Raw genomic sequence first — 16,462 nt, 5'->3', positions numbered from 1 at the left:
CTTTGATTCATTTTTCAGTATTGAATTGTAGGGGTTTTGGGAGCAGCACTGTAATTTCTGATCTGTAGCTGTTGACTTCTTAGTACAACTGGTCCTCTCTGTGGCTCCTAGTTACTACAATATTGGTTAAAAGAGCAGTGCAAAAAATATAAAATAAAAATATAAAAGCAGAAGTGGAGGATTTCTGGAGTGCATGGGTAAGAATTCCAGTACTGAAGTTGTATATTCCCTAGATTTTCACGATCTTCTTTAGTGTTTCCTTTTTTAAATCCTTATTGCAAAAAAAAAAAAAAAAAAAAAGGATAAAATGTTCCCCAAGGCAGAAAGAATCAATCTTCTTTTGGAGGTTTCTATGCATTTACAGTTGTATCACGAATTGATGGAAGGTGCAAGTGCTGAGCATATCTGCAAAACAGTAACAGTGTTTAAACATTTAAAAAAACCCTTCTGCTACCAAATATTTTAGAAGTCCTTTTAGGAAAAACACTTCAAAAATACTTCTATGAGTATGTGGACATCTGCTTTATTTCTTCTGTTTCTTCTCTGTCTGATTTTATGTAAAAAATTTAAAGCTAATAAATAACAGAGCTAAAAATGCTCATGATTTCCAAATGAAAAGTCTGTTCATTCTCATAATAATGCAGAGGATTGATACCAGAGTAGTTTATAATTCAATGATCTCAAAATATTCACCCTTTTTTTTTTTCACAAGAACATTAGTTGCGAAGTACTTTTATTTTTTTTAAGTACTTTTGAAATGACTGCATTTAAAGCATCAACAGAGTATCTCAGATCCATTGACAATAATGCAAAGATTGCACTGCTGAAATTTCTGGTTGTGTTGACATTCCAGACTGAATACCATGTTGATGTTTGGGGGTTGGTTTGAGTTGTTTTGGTTTTTTTAATATAAAAAATTTCACTGAACTTGAAGCCAAATTCAATCAATTTTTCCAGATTCATTATTTAAAATAATCCCCAAGGAATAATATATGTGTTACATGGCTGCTTTTCATTTTGTTTTGACAGTCCATAATTATGATAGATCTTCAGCTGCTGAAGAATAACCCTGTGGATGTTGAACTTTAATATGTTGCTTCAGACTTATTTCTGGATCACATATTGAAATTTCATATTGATTAACACTCCTGGGTTCTAAATGGCAAACTTCTCAGTAGCCAAAAATTGTTAAAGTTTTTGCAGAGGTACAGTACCAACATGAATAGCCATAGAATTCACTTGTTTAAAATAACACATTTTATAATCATTTGTGGTTTGACCACTAGTCCATGAAATATGGCAACAAGACCAGCAAATTTTATTACATTATTTTATCTAATTAATTCTGTATTCACATAAAACCCTCCATGTTTATTACCTTTTCAAATTACAGGGTACATTTTTCTTTACAGATAATCAGACAATACATAAAATTAAGGATTTGTGAAATGATAAACCTTTGCATTTGTAAAGAATAAAGGACTCTAAAATGTATAGCTGCAAACATTCATATTTTATTAATTTGACCAAAGATTTATATTCTTCTTCTTCTGTGGCTCTTGACATTTGTTGTCAAGCAGATTGTCAGTCTTGATTGCTCATTGCAGCTTGTTGATGCTTAACCTGTCTGTTGTCTGAAACACACTCCCTAATTTGTGTTGCACTTTTTTACAATGAAACCAGTGTTTTGTTGCTCCTCCGTGTGGGCTGGGGCAGTTTTAAAGCTACTGGCAGTTGTTACAGCTCTAGCAAAGTTGGAAGACTTTTCATACTAAGTCTCTGTATTTTAAACAGGGATCTGTTTTATGTAGAAATTTTAATTATCATCACATATCCTGACCTGCATATTTGCTTTTACAAACGAAGAACAGAAAATGAGAGCCAGTTTCCTTTTTTTTGTTTTTTTTTTTAATCAGTGAAAACTTTCTTATAAAGCAGTATCTTCTTTTGCTATGCATTGCTTATTTAAATTTTCCAGCGTCTCCTTAGTATCCCATCTGAAATATAATTCTAAAATCTTCAAGTGATCCTGAACCTCTTAGGTGAGATAAAATTCAGAGCACCGCAGACCCTGTTCGTTGTGCTGGTTCCCAGGAAACTGACAGGGTTTGGCTGCTGAATTTAGCTGGCTGGTGTGTGCATATGTCCACTTCCTGGAAGGTGTTCAGATCTGATAAGATTTTTGTAGTTGTTACCCAAAAGAGAAGATACGAGTGTTTTGAACCCATGAGGACTTCAGTTTTACTTTGGAATAGGAACATCAATTCCTTTACAGGCATGAACTGCATATATCATATGAAAAAGCTGTGCCTTTTCTTTTAAATACATGGATATCAAGATAGGAACCTTACACTACCAGGATTTTAATCTTTCTCAAACTTGCTACTATCTACACCAATATAAGCCACTGTACAATAAGAATTAATATCACATTTTTTTATGGCTCATCCCTACACTGATAAGACTGTTTAATCATCAGTCAACCAAACTAAATTTTTTTTGGTGGGTGCTCATCAAGACAATATTGTTTTTGAGCTTTACATCAAGGAAAAGAATAATCTTCCATTCATTGTGATATTTGGGATGACGCTTCCTATGGAACTTTAGAAGGAAAATACCCTAGAGAGCTTTCCATTTCAGGGACTTCATTAATGATCAAGTACTTTTAAGTGACATGCAGTACCTTGAAGGATTACAGCCAATATATTGTTTCCAATAAATCAGTCCTAGGCTTTGAACCTTGTATATAATGTATGATTAACCCTGGAAGTTCAAAAGTCATTGACATTGGTTTCCATTTTAGATGAACCAAAATGCTGGATCACAATTGTACAAGCTGTCTTCATTTTTCTCAAGTTTTATTCTATTTGTGTTTCATTTAATTTGTTCCAGCTGTGAATGTTTCCAGGAGAAACTGCCCATCAAATCTTTTATTGTATAGAGTTCAAATGTAGAGAGATTAGAGATGAACCAGTTTGCCTTCACTTTCAAGGCTTTTGGCCTTGAAATGCTGCACTTTGAAGTAGAGTGCTGCACCCCCATGTCTGCATAAACATGTCTCTAGAAAGTTTTACAATACAGTTTCAACTGTTTAAAAATATGTTTATTTTTGACTACACATATAATTCATATTTTGTAAAGTTTCACTAAAAAAACCACTGGTCTGTTGAAAGTAAGATGACATATATTACTAGAAGTCAGGCATCCTAATTACCCTATAAAATTCTGGTTTAAGGCTACCATGAAGATTATTTTATTTCAACTTGTTTTGTAAGGAAAATAAAGTTTACACACTGATCACCATACAACAACAAAAAGAGAAAGAAAAAAACTAACCCAAAAAACCCACAAACAAACACCAAAAAACCCACTGCAGGATCTCTCCTTTGTGGGTTTATATACAGCAGATTGAAAATATTTTATTATAACTCAAATTAAAAAAGAACATTAGGTCATTCTGTTCACATTTTGCCATATAAAAACTGAACACAAACTGTTCAAAAAAAACATAGTATGACTTAAGATAATCTCCACAGACTTATTCCTTTACACAGTTATTTTCATTAGATTTATGTTTTTACACTGGGAAAGGATTCTTCATCTAAAAAAACACTTCATAAAGGATGAAACATTTTGTTTGTGTACCGTATATAGCCTGGATCTTGAAAACTTCCTGTCCTTAATTGCTTATGCAAAAATGATTCATGGTGCAAATTGGTATTCACAAGTTATTATGTGCATTAATTTATGTTTTTCCTTTGTACAGGAATCTAAAGATTAGAATTATAGGTGGTTCTGAAACACATTTTATTTTGTCTTGAAATCAAGATTGCAAAATATTTTATATTCACATTCTGTATGGATTTTAGGCTATTGTCATCATGATGATGGTTTGGGCGTTTTGTGGAGGAGGGTTGTATCTTAGAGTATTGGTTTGGTTAAACACAATATGTGGACAAAAGACAAAGAAAGTTTTAAGGAGTTTTGAGATAACAGTATTTTTCCCAAGCATTCAAAACAGCACATGAAAATCTGTAGGGTTAAGTTTATAGGTGGGGTCTTTAACCTATTTTAGCTAAAAAAAAAAAAAAAAAATTAAAAAAATTAAAATTGGAGCAAAATAGAAAAAAATAGCAGTTTTATACTTAGAAATGGTTTTGATATTGCCAAAATAACTTTTCATTAGAAGATGAAATGTCATTTTCTTCAATATCTATATTTGGATTAAAGTCTGAAATTTTAATTTTGTCAAGGAGGAAATTTTTTGTGAGGAATAAAAAACCCCAAACATTTCAACTGACTATAATATATAATATATGCAGGATATATATAGGTACACATGCAGGAATACAGAGCCAGCATCTCCACGGCTGTAAAACATCTAAGTGTCTCTGAAGTCACAACTTGCCTAACTAACATCAGCTGTGAATCTCACCTAAGAAAGAAATTTTTGCTGATCTCATATTCACCTCTCTATGGAATGCTGGAGCAGGTTTCTGAGCAACATGATTTTGATAGAAAAGGCATAAATATGTAATAGTGTAGGGAACTACAGAGCTAATCTTTGAACACACTAGTGGCAAGAAACAGAGGTATGGCTGTAACAGTACTCAACAATGGAGTCTTGAAGGGAAAGTCAAGCTTGTCTATAAGAAAGCTACTAAAATTCTTTCCAGGTCTTCAGAAAAATTGTGATTGCAATGAATTTCTTTAAGACTACTTAAGACTAAGACCACTTAAAATAATAATGACTCCAAGGTCTCAGGGAAGAACCTTCAATATACTGGTTACTGATCAATGAGGCAGGTTTATTTGAGTGAGCAATTCCAGGGATGTGTTTTCTAGGTGGTACTCATTTCACTTCTAAAGCCTTTCACAGTTACATATATAAAAGATAAAAGATGCCTCTACAGCACAGTAAGAGTAAACGCAGTATTTTCAGGCAAGCACACAAATTTCAGCTGTGCTGATGACTCTGAACTTTCATGTTAGCATGAAAGCTTTCTGTTGATATTTATTGGTACCCAAATTTATAAAGCTGTACCTTGATGTGTTTTTAGTATCTAACTGCACATTTCTATGTAGCAGCCTTCCAGAATTATATTGAACAACACTATTAAGCAGTACTACACAAGAAATGTAGTGAGCAATATTTCAGAACCTAACTTGATTCGTTTGCATTTTCTAGTAACATTGGAGAATACACCATTTTGCCAAGTGCAACTCAAACTTCTATATTTTACTTTCTTTGGTATGCTCTGGGCTTTTTACAGTTGTTTTTAAAACTTTCATTGAGGTATATCCTTCCGTAAGGATTGCAGAATTTAAGATGATGAAGAGTCCCATCTGACAGGGAGCAGGTACTCTTGTTTTCCAGTGCTTGCTCCAGGCCACTTCAAATGATGGAATCGTACAGTTTGTCTTAAGAGAACTCTCACTATGATATCTATGTTTAAGATATGTGGGGCAGGGAGGAGTTCAGGGAGGGACAATCTGTGCTTATGAGAATGTAACTTCAGGTGGATGGAGTTGAACAAAATGTATATAAAATTTGGAGAGCTCCCCCACTAACCTACCAGGAAACATAAATATATATCTCAATCCCTGATTTCTTATGCTGATCTTGTAAAATACAATACTTGCTTCTACTTACAGTTTGTTCCAGAGAAGAGATTGATTGTGACCTAAAGTCCTTGCGTATAACATTTGGAGGTTCACTTCTTGCGCTTATTTGTGAACTCTCAAATTCAGAGAAATGCCACTGACTTCACTGGGTTTACAGAAGATTTGTGTGCTTCCTCAAAGATCAGAATCAGGCCTCAAGGTTTTTTTGTCCTACAGACCTATATTCTTCATCTTTCCTGAGTCACAGAACCAGCTCTACTTTGTTGCAAAGCACAAAAGTGGCAGTGATTCTCCTTCAGCATATAATTTGGTTATCTGAGTTAAAAATGGAGATACTTCAGGCAAGAAGCTATGAATGCCTCTGTGAATCATTTAGATATTGGAATCTTTGAAAAACTGCTACATGTTGCTTACAATGCTTTAGGATATAATTACAGGAATGATACATCTCAGTGTTACGCCCATTTTTTTGTTCTGCTTTTTTGTGGGAAGGCAAACTGAACACCAAACTGGTCTGGTTGAGGACTTCTTAATCCTCTTTTGTTAATTTTGTTCTCTCAAATTTGAAACATCACTCCCTTTCCTTGCAAGGTGCTCAAGGCAGATGGACATCCTTCCTGTCTGAATGGTGACGGGCTTTCTCCGGGCTGGTGAGAATGTTGTTCCACACGACCATCCAGTCAAGGAGGACAAGTGAAGGGACCTTCCACCATTCTCTTCTAAGACAAAGCTTAGCAAGTAAGTACAATGGAATGCAAGTTGGGTCAATTTAAGAATTCAGCAGAGAGGCTTCTACTGTACCTAGCAGACCGGAACTTGAGCTCATGGTAGCATTGCACAAAGCTGTGATAAATGAAAGTGATTGGCAGGGCTAATAAAACGATGCCACTAACCACACAAATTCCTCCAAGAATCCTTCCAGGTACAGTGATGGGACACATGTCACCGTAACCAACTGTGGTCATTGAGATGATCACCCACCAACAAGCAGCAGGAATGCTGGCATAATCCTTATTCTTTGTTCCCAAGTCCAGCCCATTTTCAAGAAGCTGTGAAAGTGCACTGAAAATTGCCATAGCAACACAGATAAAGACAAGTAGCATCACCATCTCTCTGTAACAACGCTTCAGAGTCAGACCAAGTGTTTGAAGGCCAATGAAATGACGGGCCAGTTTAATCACCCAAAAGATTCTCATCATTCTTAAGACCCTCAAGGTGACTCCAGCCCTCTGAAGCTGTGAATTTTCCCCTGTGAAAACTGTCATTAGAACAGAGATGTAGTACGGAGTAATTGCCAGCAAATCAATGATGTTGAGAGGTCTTCTGACAAACTCACACTTGTTTTTGGAGACGATGAACCTCACAATGCATTCTGCAGTGAACCAGCCTATGCAGACAGCTTCAATTATCCTGCCAAAAGAAACAAAGGACAGCATTTATGCTCTGAGCAAAGTCTTCAGGGGATATTTGGTTTGTTCACAGATAATACCAAAGTGACACTTAGACCTCCACAGACAACAAACAGAAAGCCATGCCATCCTTATCCTGCACCTGGCAATGGATTTCAGCAATTAACCTGAGGATCTAGTGAGAGTTTAAACTGGTAAGTGCTAAGAACTCACTCACTGATCATTTTCTTTGAATTACGGATCACTACTAGTCATAGTACTAGGCAAATATGCCAACAAAAACTGGAATCCTATAGGAAATGATAGGACATAAATGGCAATGTGTAACCTCATCTAGAACAGCTGAGTTTGGGTTGGGTTTTTTGTTGTTCTTGATTGAGTTTTGGGAGATTTTAATTATTTTTTTTAAGTCTGTGAGGCCTGATCCACTTGGGAATGCCAAAGATTGTAGATCAGTGAACTGTCTGGTTATGAGCAGCAACATATAGAACCAGACTGCTAAACTAAAATGGAATAGCAGATAGAGTAGGCAGAAATAAGTATTTGCATTGGATGATTCATACATATTAGTTCTTTAGGAACCAACCTAAACCAGTCTATCTGATCTCCATCCCAACCAGAGGCTTACCTACATTCAGACCTATATAGGTATTGCCACTAAACACAAATGGTATTTTATTTTTCAGTATTGCATCCATAAAGTACTAAGCTTGTGTCCCGCCATTTACCACTATGCTCTGCATACTGAATTTTTTCTTTTGCTGGAAGTCCACTGTAAATGGAAGTAATGTAAGTCAACTTTTGCTGTAAATGTAAGTCCTGCTACATTGCAGCAAAAATGTCAAGGTAAACAGATGTTAAGGTAATAGGCAAGATCCTCTTTTTGCCAAATGTAAAAGAAATCCTGGAAGGGGATTTCAGTATGTTCTTAAATATTTTCAAGTCCTAGTGCATTGAATGAGACTTGAGAATATTTTGAACTTGAAACTTGAAACTGGGGGAAGGTAGAAACAGAAGGTAAAAATGTCACTATTATTTAGAAACTGTTGTGCACGTGGTCACAAATGTCCCTAAGATTTCAGACTGTGCTCTCTTTTTTAATACATGAGGGCATGGAAGATGATCTTCCCCTCATTTCTCCATTTATTTTTTTAACCCATAGTTTGAGCAAAGACAAAGCTCATCACTGATACCCTCTCTTATCAACAGCTCTGAAACCAAACTGGTGTGAGATCAGAGATTCAAAAACACTGCCAGGAAATACAACCAGAGTTTTTTGCTACTGTGAGGACTTTAACAAGGTAGTGTCTGTTGAAACATTTTGAATTGCAAGTGAAAATCCAACTGTCATTTCAAGCCTGAAATTTTTCTTCCCTCACACATCTGTAAAATTTCTTACCTGTTCTGAAATCTATTGTTATTAAGATGTTAGTGGCCTGTTAGAAAGACGGTATTCTTCTCTAACTGATGTAATTATAGACTCTTTAAACTAACTTTTCAATAGATGTTTTACACACTAAAATTTTATTTATTTTTCATTAATTTTTTTCATTCATTCTCTTTAGTTTTAAGCTGAAATTGGAAGAAACAGTCACTTGGTGTAAAGTCATAGTGTGCATTGTAATTTTAGCCACAGTAAATTAACATAAATTAATTACTTAAATATTTAGTCACACAAAATTGGACCTTTTTTTTTTTACCAATAACAATGGGAGTTCTGTAAGCAAGTGGTCTTTCTTCATAAAGGGCTTTGAGAACACTAGTTCATGTTAGCACCTTTTGATGGAAAGACTTTTGAAATTCAAAACCAGTTTGCTTTTAAGAATTAGGTGTTCTCTTAAAAACTAAGCTTTTTGAAACTTCCTTTATGTTAGAAAATAAATCAAGAAAAAAAGCTTAATGGATAAGTTTTCTTAAATTCCGTTTTTACTTATGGTGAGGAAATCCCTAAGATTTCCCCAGTACAATCAAACAGCAATATGATGGTAAAGGACAAACTGATGATGTCTGAATGTACTTATATGTTGGCTAGTTGAGATCTCATGTAACCATTAAAAGAGGATAGAAAGTTGTAGCTAGGAATATTCAACAACTCCAACAGACTTTTTCTTTGCATTTTGTGAGATTTCTCTGGTAGTGTTGTCTGTCTCCTATGACATAAAGCATTTAAATGAAAAAGAAATTTGTAATGATACAATTTAAAGCTTTTTCACTTATTATTTCCTCCTGATAATGTCAGAAACATGACTCTTCCGTTTTCTCACCCCTTAGACAGGTTACCTCTGGGTTGAGATTTAAGGAAGTTAAGGTCCTGATCATTGTGATACAGTAGAAATTTTCTTCACAAATTAATATTAATTCAGTGGTCAGATAATTTTGGGGAATAGTTGTACAAGTAAAAGTCCATTAAATACGATCAATCCATTGTTTTACTCTGGCAGTTCCTGGGACAAGAAGTACTGTAAATCAGATATACTCCAGTATACACTATACTTCAGGAAGGACTGAAAAAGTATTTTCTTGTAGAAGAGATTTGAAGCAAGCTAAGGAACATCAATGACGCAAAAATGACAAAGCGAGATCAAGGCAGTGGGGGATACATTAATGCCACTCCATTTTAACTTGCACTTCCACTTCTCCATTTTGCATCCATCCTTCTTTCCCCTGGCTGGGGAGAAGATAATGAAGAAGGGTGTCCCTTATTTTTTTCCTTCCTCTACTTACTTTTCAGCCATCAGTGAAACATTTTTCATTTTTCCTCTCTTGTCACTCCTTTTTTGCCTGTGTAGATGGATTTTGGCAGTACTGGTGAATCATACAAAAATGAGTGCTTTGGTGAGAAAAACTAGAAACCTCTGGCTTGTTGGGAAATCTGGAGTGCTACATTGTACATTTCCCTTTCAGATCAAATCTCCCTCTCCTTGCAGTGACTTATCTTTATAGTTAACCTTATCAGTGGATAAATAACATCTAATAAGGAAAGCAATTTTAACAGTTAGTCCTTAAGAGAACTTAACAGAGTATGAAGTTAAAGCCAAATAAAAGGCATATACTCAGAAGACTAAATTACCTGTATTTTTTATAATCAATTCTTAAAATATTTTCTGCATATTCACATGAAAGACTGCTTTTATTGCCTATGTTTGGAATAATGCTGTATTAAAATCTATAACTACATAATTAAATAATGCCTTTATTTGGTAAAAATGTAGTACCTGCTTTATAAATTTCCATCCCAGTTTTTGGTTGGTTGGTTTTTTTTTCAGTTTTAAAATAGCTGGTATCCAAAAAGGAGAGGGGTAATTAAAAACAAAGTCATGAAGTATTTCCTTAAGGGTTCCCCAAAAATTTTATGAATAATCACAGAAAATACTAAGTCCTAATTTTTATTCAGTTACAGGCTATTCCTAATCAAACTTAGTGTTAATTGTCCCAGACTAAAGCACATAAAAGGGGGTTTTGCTCACAAAATTTTAAGCTGTTTGGTACTTAGCAGTCTTTCAAGATTGCTCTCATGAATATTTTGTCCATAAAGAGAAAATCAAGCCTTTGTAAGCCTCATTCCTACTGTAATCCCATCACTCTTCAGTTTTCTGTTCCATATGATAACTGTCTCTCAGAATAAGCTACTTTATGTACAATGAGTTAAACCATTTCAGGAACCATCTTTTTCAATCACTAACAAGTTTAGTTTTTTATTACTAAAAATGAAAACTATGTTGTAGCTATCTGAGAATTTCAACTTAGCAATATTCTTTGCCTCAGCTTGCCAATTCGTATACTTTCAATATCCCCTGGTGAGTTGGCTGAAATCGAGCCAAAATATTCCTTAGTGGCATTATTATCTATTAAGCTTGTAAATAAAACATACACAGCAACAGGACACATGAGGAAAACAGATGATATGATTAAAGACAGTATATGACAGGATTAAAGACTGTCAGCACTGATTTGTTAAATTGTTGCTAAAGCCTATTTCCATGTAAAGTACATTAAACCAGAAAAATGTCCAAGCAGTAGCTAGAATGATCAAATTCCTGCTCAGGAAGACTCCTAAGTGATTTCAGCAAATGTTCGGGGGTTTTTAATCCTTTTGAAATCAAGGGCTTCCTTCTCACTACAAACTGTGGAGTAAAGGCCACAGAACAGCTAGTTTCCCTGAATTAAAAACCCTGCTGGCTTTTTTTTTTCCATTCTGTTCCTGCTTTAGTAGAAATTATATGTTGCCATGCATTAAACTCTAGTGCTTTGTGTAGGAGGCTGTAATGACCCATGACTCCCCAGGGAAGGGGCAAATCCCTTTCACAGATCAAAGAGGAGACCTGGACACAAACATCCCGAGCCCTGAGATCCTCAGCATCTTCACCCTATATGTTGAACATGACTGGCACTTAGCCCTGGTGAGTGTAAGGCTTGGCTGTGCCCAGGCAGTGACATACATCTGTTCTTTGTTTCACCTCTGTTTTTCAAAGAACTGGTAAATTCAATAGAAGAATCTATGCCTGTGTTTTTAACCTAGGTCTTTGGTTCCATTCTCTATCTTCAGCCCATTGTTTTAACCTAGCAAAAATGTGATATTCAAGTTAGATCTTGTCCAGGAAAGGAGTTTTTACTGTTTTTTGAAGAGATGTTGAACATGAACATTCAGGTGTTCTGAAATTCCACCACTATGAAGGAATAATATTTTTGGTATGTCTAAAATTCAAATGCAGTTTTTTAGGCTGATATTTTGCAAAGATTTAAAAAGCCCACTGGCTTGTGATGAGAGATGCTGTTTGGAGAAACTACTGTGTTTATTTGCTTTTGCTTAAGAACGCAAAACTCATGTAGGCTTGATAAATCAGTGATTATTTCTCTACAAACCTAATCATGATTATTAAGTGAAAGGGGACAACCATCTCTTCTTAATGCTAACAAGCTACTCATATTCAGCATTAGAAAAATAGTTTTAAGGCAGGTATAGATAGAACTGTGCTGGCAGTAAGTCAAGCAGCTTCAAATGATTTCCTATTACGGGCTTGAGAAGCTCTCCCTAGAAGATTACGCTCCCAATCAGTGTATGGACAGGTCCCTGAGCAGAGACTCACAGCATGCATCTGTTGGCACAGTTCAGAGGACAGCAAAAATGACTTGAAATTGCCAGAAGCAACAGAAGGCATTCCTGCTGTCTCCTCCTAAACTCTGCAAATCTAATGCAAGTCTTTAGCTCTGATAAGTGGAACTTGCCAAGGCAGGGAATGGAGCAAAAATCTTAGAATGAAATAAATTTAATAACTCATCCCTCATCCTCAGAACACGCCTGGGAAAGGCAATCCCTCTGCAATCAGGGAATTGTATTTTAGTGCCTGTAATACCCATGAAATTCCGAGGTCAGATTTTCCATCCCTTTCTCCTTGAATAAAGCTTACTCCTGGAGTTCTCTGTTGCCTTCTGAAGGGTGTTATCCCAAAGGATCAGAAATAGCCACAGGCTCTTCATCCTTTGACAGTGTGGTCACCATGAAAAGGCATAATAACGTAATGGTTTGTGAAAAAAAGTTTGGTGGATTCAATTCCTCTTCTGCTAAAGGGATGATCATACATGGAAAACAAATACATTTGGTGTTAGCTAGCAGCCCCAGTAGCCCTCACTGCAAACCTCTTTTTTTGTAGATGCCAGAATGAGTGACCCCCTCACTTGCTGAGATGATGTCCAGGCTGAGAACACACTGCTGGTCAGCTGCTTTCAGTACAGCTGTCCAAAGCCATTCTGGGAATGGTTACCATGGGAGTCAGCCACAGAAATTATCCATGTGGCACCTTTCTGACATAACACACTGAGGCAAGGGCAGGAGAGCTTATTGAGAGAGACTGAAAATATCAGAGTTGCTGGGTTTCCTGAGGTGTTCTCACCTCACCTCTGAGGCTTATGCTGAGCTGAATAACTGACTGCATCCAAATGTACAGACTACGGATTTCTAGATTAGCCCATTCAATTTTCACTCCTAAAACTTCTCAAAATATGTTTTTGGAATAATGCACAATTTTCATGCTAATAATTACGGTGCTATGTGAGTCAAAACTCACTTGAGTGCAGCAATAATGTGACAATTTCTCTTGTGAAAAAATTTTACATCTTTGTATTACTATGTTAGATAGAATTTCTTTATTTTGATGAGGAACATTGTTTAATAAAAAAAATAATTTGGTTTCAAACTTTTAAATACATCAGAAACAAGTGGACAGATTTTTAAAAGCCTTCCTACCTAAGAGAGACTGTATTGCCAGAGTATGCAATCCCAGAAACTTCCATGGCATTTCTGTGGTCAGGCTTTCAAATAAACCACTTAGCTACTTAAGTTTTGAAAACCCAACTATTTTTAAATTAAATAACTACAACGTAAAGAAATCATAAACGTATAAAGGCAACTAAAGTCAGATGACAACTGGGCATGTTAGGTCCAATCCTATGGCACATGTCAGTAGTGATAACTAAACCGGACAACTCACTTAAAAGCAGCTGTAGCTAACATGCTCTTTTCCAGCTACAACAGACTTTTTAGCAATGAAGCAGCATCTGCAAAAAGAGAGGAGTGGCTCCACCTTGGTGGTCACCTGTGGACAGAGAGGCACACATTTGTGTCTGTTTTCCATGTGTCTGCCCTCAGATTGGGATCGGTTCCTGTGCAGTCAGTGCACGGGTTAGATGACCCAGTCTGTACTGGTGCTTATACGTAACAGACTTTTGTGACATTGGTAGAAACTTTTCTATTTTTTTTTTGTTGTTGCAATAACATGGAATACTACAGCTGGTACAGAAGAAACTCACCTCATCATTCGTAGCTGTCCTTCTGGTTCTAAAAGGAGCCTTCACTGCCCTGGGAACTGTTTGACTGTACTGCACCTTACAAGTACTTAGGACCTTATCCTTCTAACACTTGGCATACAATGTGCAATAGTTCAGAGGAGTAAAATTAGGGTCTTGAAGACAAAGACCCTAATTTTGAAAGAAATATGAAAGAAACTATGAAAGAAAAATTACACATCCTATGCCATGTTCCTCTGCAAGCTGAACTCTTTCTTGCAAGAGAAAACTTGTGGTTGATTCCCACGCCATGAAGACATGAGCAAAGACATGACCGATGTGGTTAATGCTATTGTAGTGCTGCATCTATTTTCCCATACCTCTTGGTAGTATCACAGCAATTTGCTGCTATACAAAGAGATCACCCACAGCATCTACTCTTTGAAATAACCTTGCTAAGCTTTTTAACTGGAAGAACCTTTAGGACCTCCTTTTGACATATCTGAATCTAAGCAGGAATCAACAGCTTCTCCCACTGCATCTGCTTTCTTTTTGTTCAAACAATTAATTCTTTGGCTCAACTACAATGAGAAATACAGGTGCAGTTTTCCATTAAGCTAATGGAAACTATGAAAATACTTTCCAAGGAATTAATCTGGCTACTCAGATATAATATATCACATTCCAATTAACTCTATGGTAAAAGATGATGATTTCATAATGACAAGGCTGCAATTTCACTGTAGTGCCCTTTTAGAAGAGCAGAAGCTGAAAACTTTTTGTTGAATATTCTGTCTGATTTTTTAAAAGGGAAAAGCTGGCAAATACCAGAAATGTTTACTTCTTTCTTTATACGTTGGTCTTATTTATGGGAGAAATTCTACCAGACTGGTCTCAATTTTGTTCTTTAGGGAACAAGGAAGAGGAAGGAGAGAGAGAGGGAACAGAAGAGTGCAAGAGTTGCATCAATGTAACCCTAACCTGAGGTCACAAGAAGATGGAAAACGTTTGTTCTTACTAGTAAGGCTCAGGATTGAGCCTTGTATCCCATGCCCTGTTTTCTGCAACTGTTTTGCAGTGTTTGTTGTGCTTAAAGGAAATGTAAACATCTGTTACATTTATACACTGGGGTGCTTGAATGATGCATTTGCAAGAGTTTGATGTACAGTTTGATAATCTCCTGCGTTCCTCACGCAGAGGATCTGATATGTAAAGGGAGGAGGGGGGTAAGGCTGTTCCCACATACAGCATTTTTTCGGAGCACAATCGTAACAGGCACTTCATCTGCTCTAGCAGAAGGACCTGTACGAATACATCCAGACTACTTACAGCATTTGTCTTTTCCCAAAGCTAAAGACAAAGGAATTGCATTCTTTTGGGGGATTATTTTCCTTTTTTTTTCCCAATCGTAAGGCATAAATTGATTTCCGGAGTGTCTGAAGTTCTCTGTGCAGTCCCGTGTCTCCTTAAAGGGGGCAATAAGAGCTCCAAGAGCCGTCACGGAGGAAGGCACCCTCACTGCGAATAGGAGCTGTATCCCGATGGCCCCGCTCCGCTGCCAGCCTGCCCAGACCCGAGCTCGCCGCCGGCCCCAGCCCGCCGGCAGCGCGGCCGCTCCGGGCGTCCCCCGCCCGTCCCTGCGCTCGGGCCACGGGTGCCCGGCAGAGCCCGGCGGGAGCCGGAGCTGCGGAGCAGCGCCACTCCCCCGACACCCCGACATCCCTCCCCGGGCCCCAGCTCAGGGCCGGGGTTTCAAGGCGCGCAGACGATCTCCGCCGGTAGAGGCTACAGCCACGGACCATCAAGACAAGGGGCAGGAAGGACACACTGGACGGGACACACGGGGACCGGACAGCGGGAAAATAAAGGATCCTCCTACCCTGAGGGCTCCCTCACTGACTCTGCTGTGTACCTGCTCTGCTCCTCCACGCTGCGATTCTCCGGCGCCCGCCACTCGGGCAGAGTGCTGGCGCACAGCACCACCATGGACACAATGACGAAGAGGATGGAGACGGTGGCCAGGACCTGGGCGGCCACGGAAGACGTGGGCTCCTCAAAAGTCCTCCTCATCCTCTCGAGCCACTTCCTGCCCTCGGCTCCCGGCGGCCGCCGGCCCTTGCCCTCGGGGCCGCCATTCGGCTCCTCCGCCGCATAGTAGGTGCACGTCTCGGACATGCGGTCGTCGAGGCGGCGCTGGCAGCAGTAGTCGAGGTGGGAGCCCTCCAGCCCCCAGTAGATCATCTCGTTGTAGAAGGAGAGCTCGCACATGTGCGGCACGAAGCGCAGGTGGCCGTGCCGGACGTACAGCATGATGAAGCCGAAGGCCTCCGAGTGCCTGTCGAAGAAGTACTCGTTCCGCTCCCGGTCGTAGTCGTCGCACACCTCCAGAACGTCCTGCTCCGAGAGGCAGCCGTGCAGGCGGCTCACCCGGCGCAGCGGGAAATCCTTCAGCACCTCCCGGGAGAAGGAGTACCGGGTGCCCCCGACGTTCAACACCACCGAGGGACCGCGGCCAAAGTTCATGGCTTGGGCGGGACGGAGGAGGGGAACGGCGGGCAGGGCAGGGCGCCGAGGCGGGGGGCAGCGCGGGCGGCAGCGGCTGCCCCGGCTCCGGCTCTGCGCGCACCGCTGGCGGCTCCCGCTCG

General features: G+C 38.5%; 1 protein-coding gene across 2 annotated transcripts; it reads right to left on the bottom strand.

Moving 5' to 3' along the window:
- Positions 1-1,304: 1,304 nt before the first annotated feature.
- KCNG3 (potassium voltage-gated channel modifier subfamily G member 3) lies at positions 1,305-16,417 on the bottom strand. 2 transcript variants are annotated; one of them, XM_039698052.1, is made up of 2 exons: positions 15,697-16,417; positions 1,305-7,035 (listed from the first exon to the last, which is right to left on the bottom strand). In XM_039698052.1, exons 1-2 carry the CDS (start codon positions 16,338-16,340, stop codon positions 6,390-6,392), a joined length of 1,290 nt encoding a protein of 429 aa, XP_039553986.1. In that variant the 5' UTR covers positions 16,341-16,417; the 3' UTR covers positions 1,305-6,389. The 2 variants fall into 2 exon arrangements, with proteins under 2 accessions (XP_039553986.1, XP_039553987.1); XM_039698053.1 differs by having other exon boundaries at positions 15,730-16,417.
- Positions 16,418-16,462: the final 45 nt, after the last annotated feature.

This window comes from Passer montanus, unplaced genomic scaffold (genome assembly GCF_014805655.1).
Source record: "Passer montanus isolate IOZ18808 unplaced genomic scaffold, ASM1480565v1 scaffold12, whole genome shotgun sequence".
Lineage (NCBI taxonomy): Eukaryota > Metazoa > Chordata > Aves > Passeriformes > Passeridae > Passer > Passer montanus.
Note: the sequence above shows the minus strand (reverse complement) of the source record. Positions and strands in the feature narration are given on the sequence as shown.

What these genes read in the sequence shown, in the direction of transcription:
- KCNG3 (XM_039698052.1), bottom strand. Translation starts at nt 16,340, where the DNA reads ATGAACTTTGGCCGCGGTCCCTCGGTGGTGTTGAACGTCGGGGGCACC. An exon ending in TCAGTGAGGGAGCCCTCAGG is followed by an intron (nt 7,036 to 15,696) that starts GTAGGAGGATCC and finishes TTCTTTTGGCAG; the next exon opens with GATAATTGAAGCTGTCTGCA.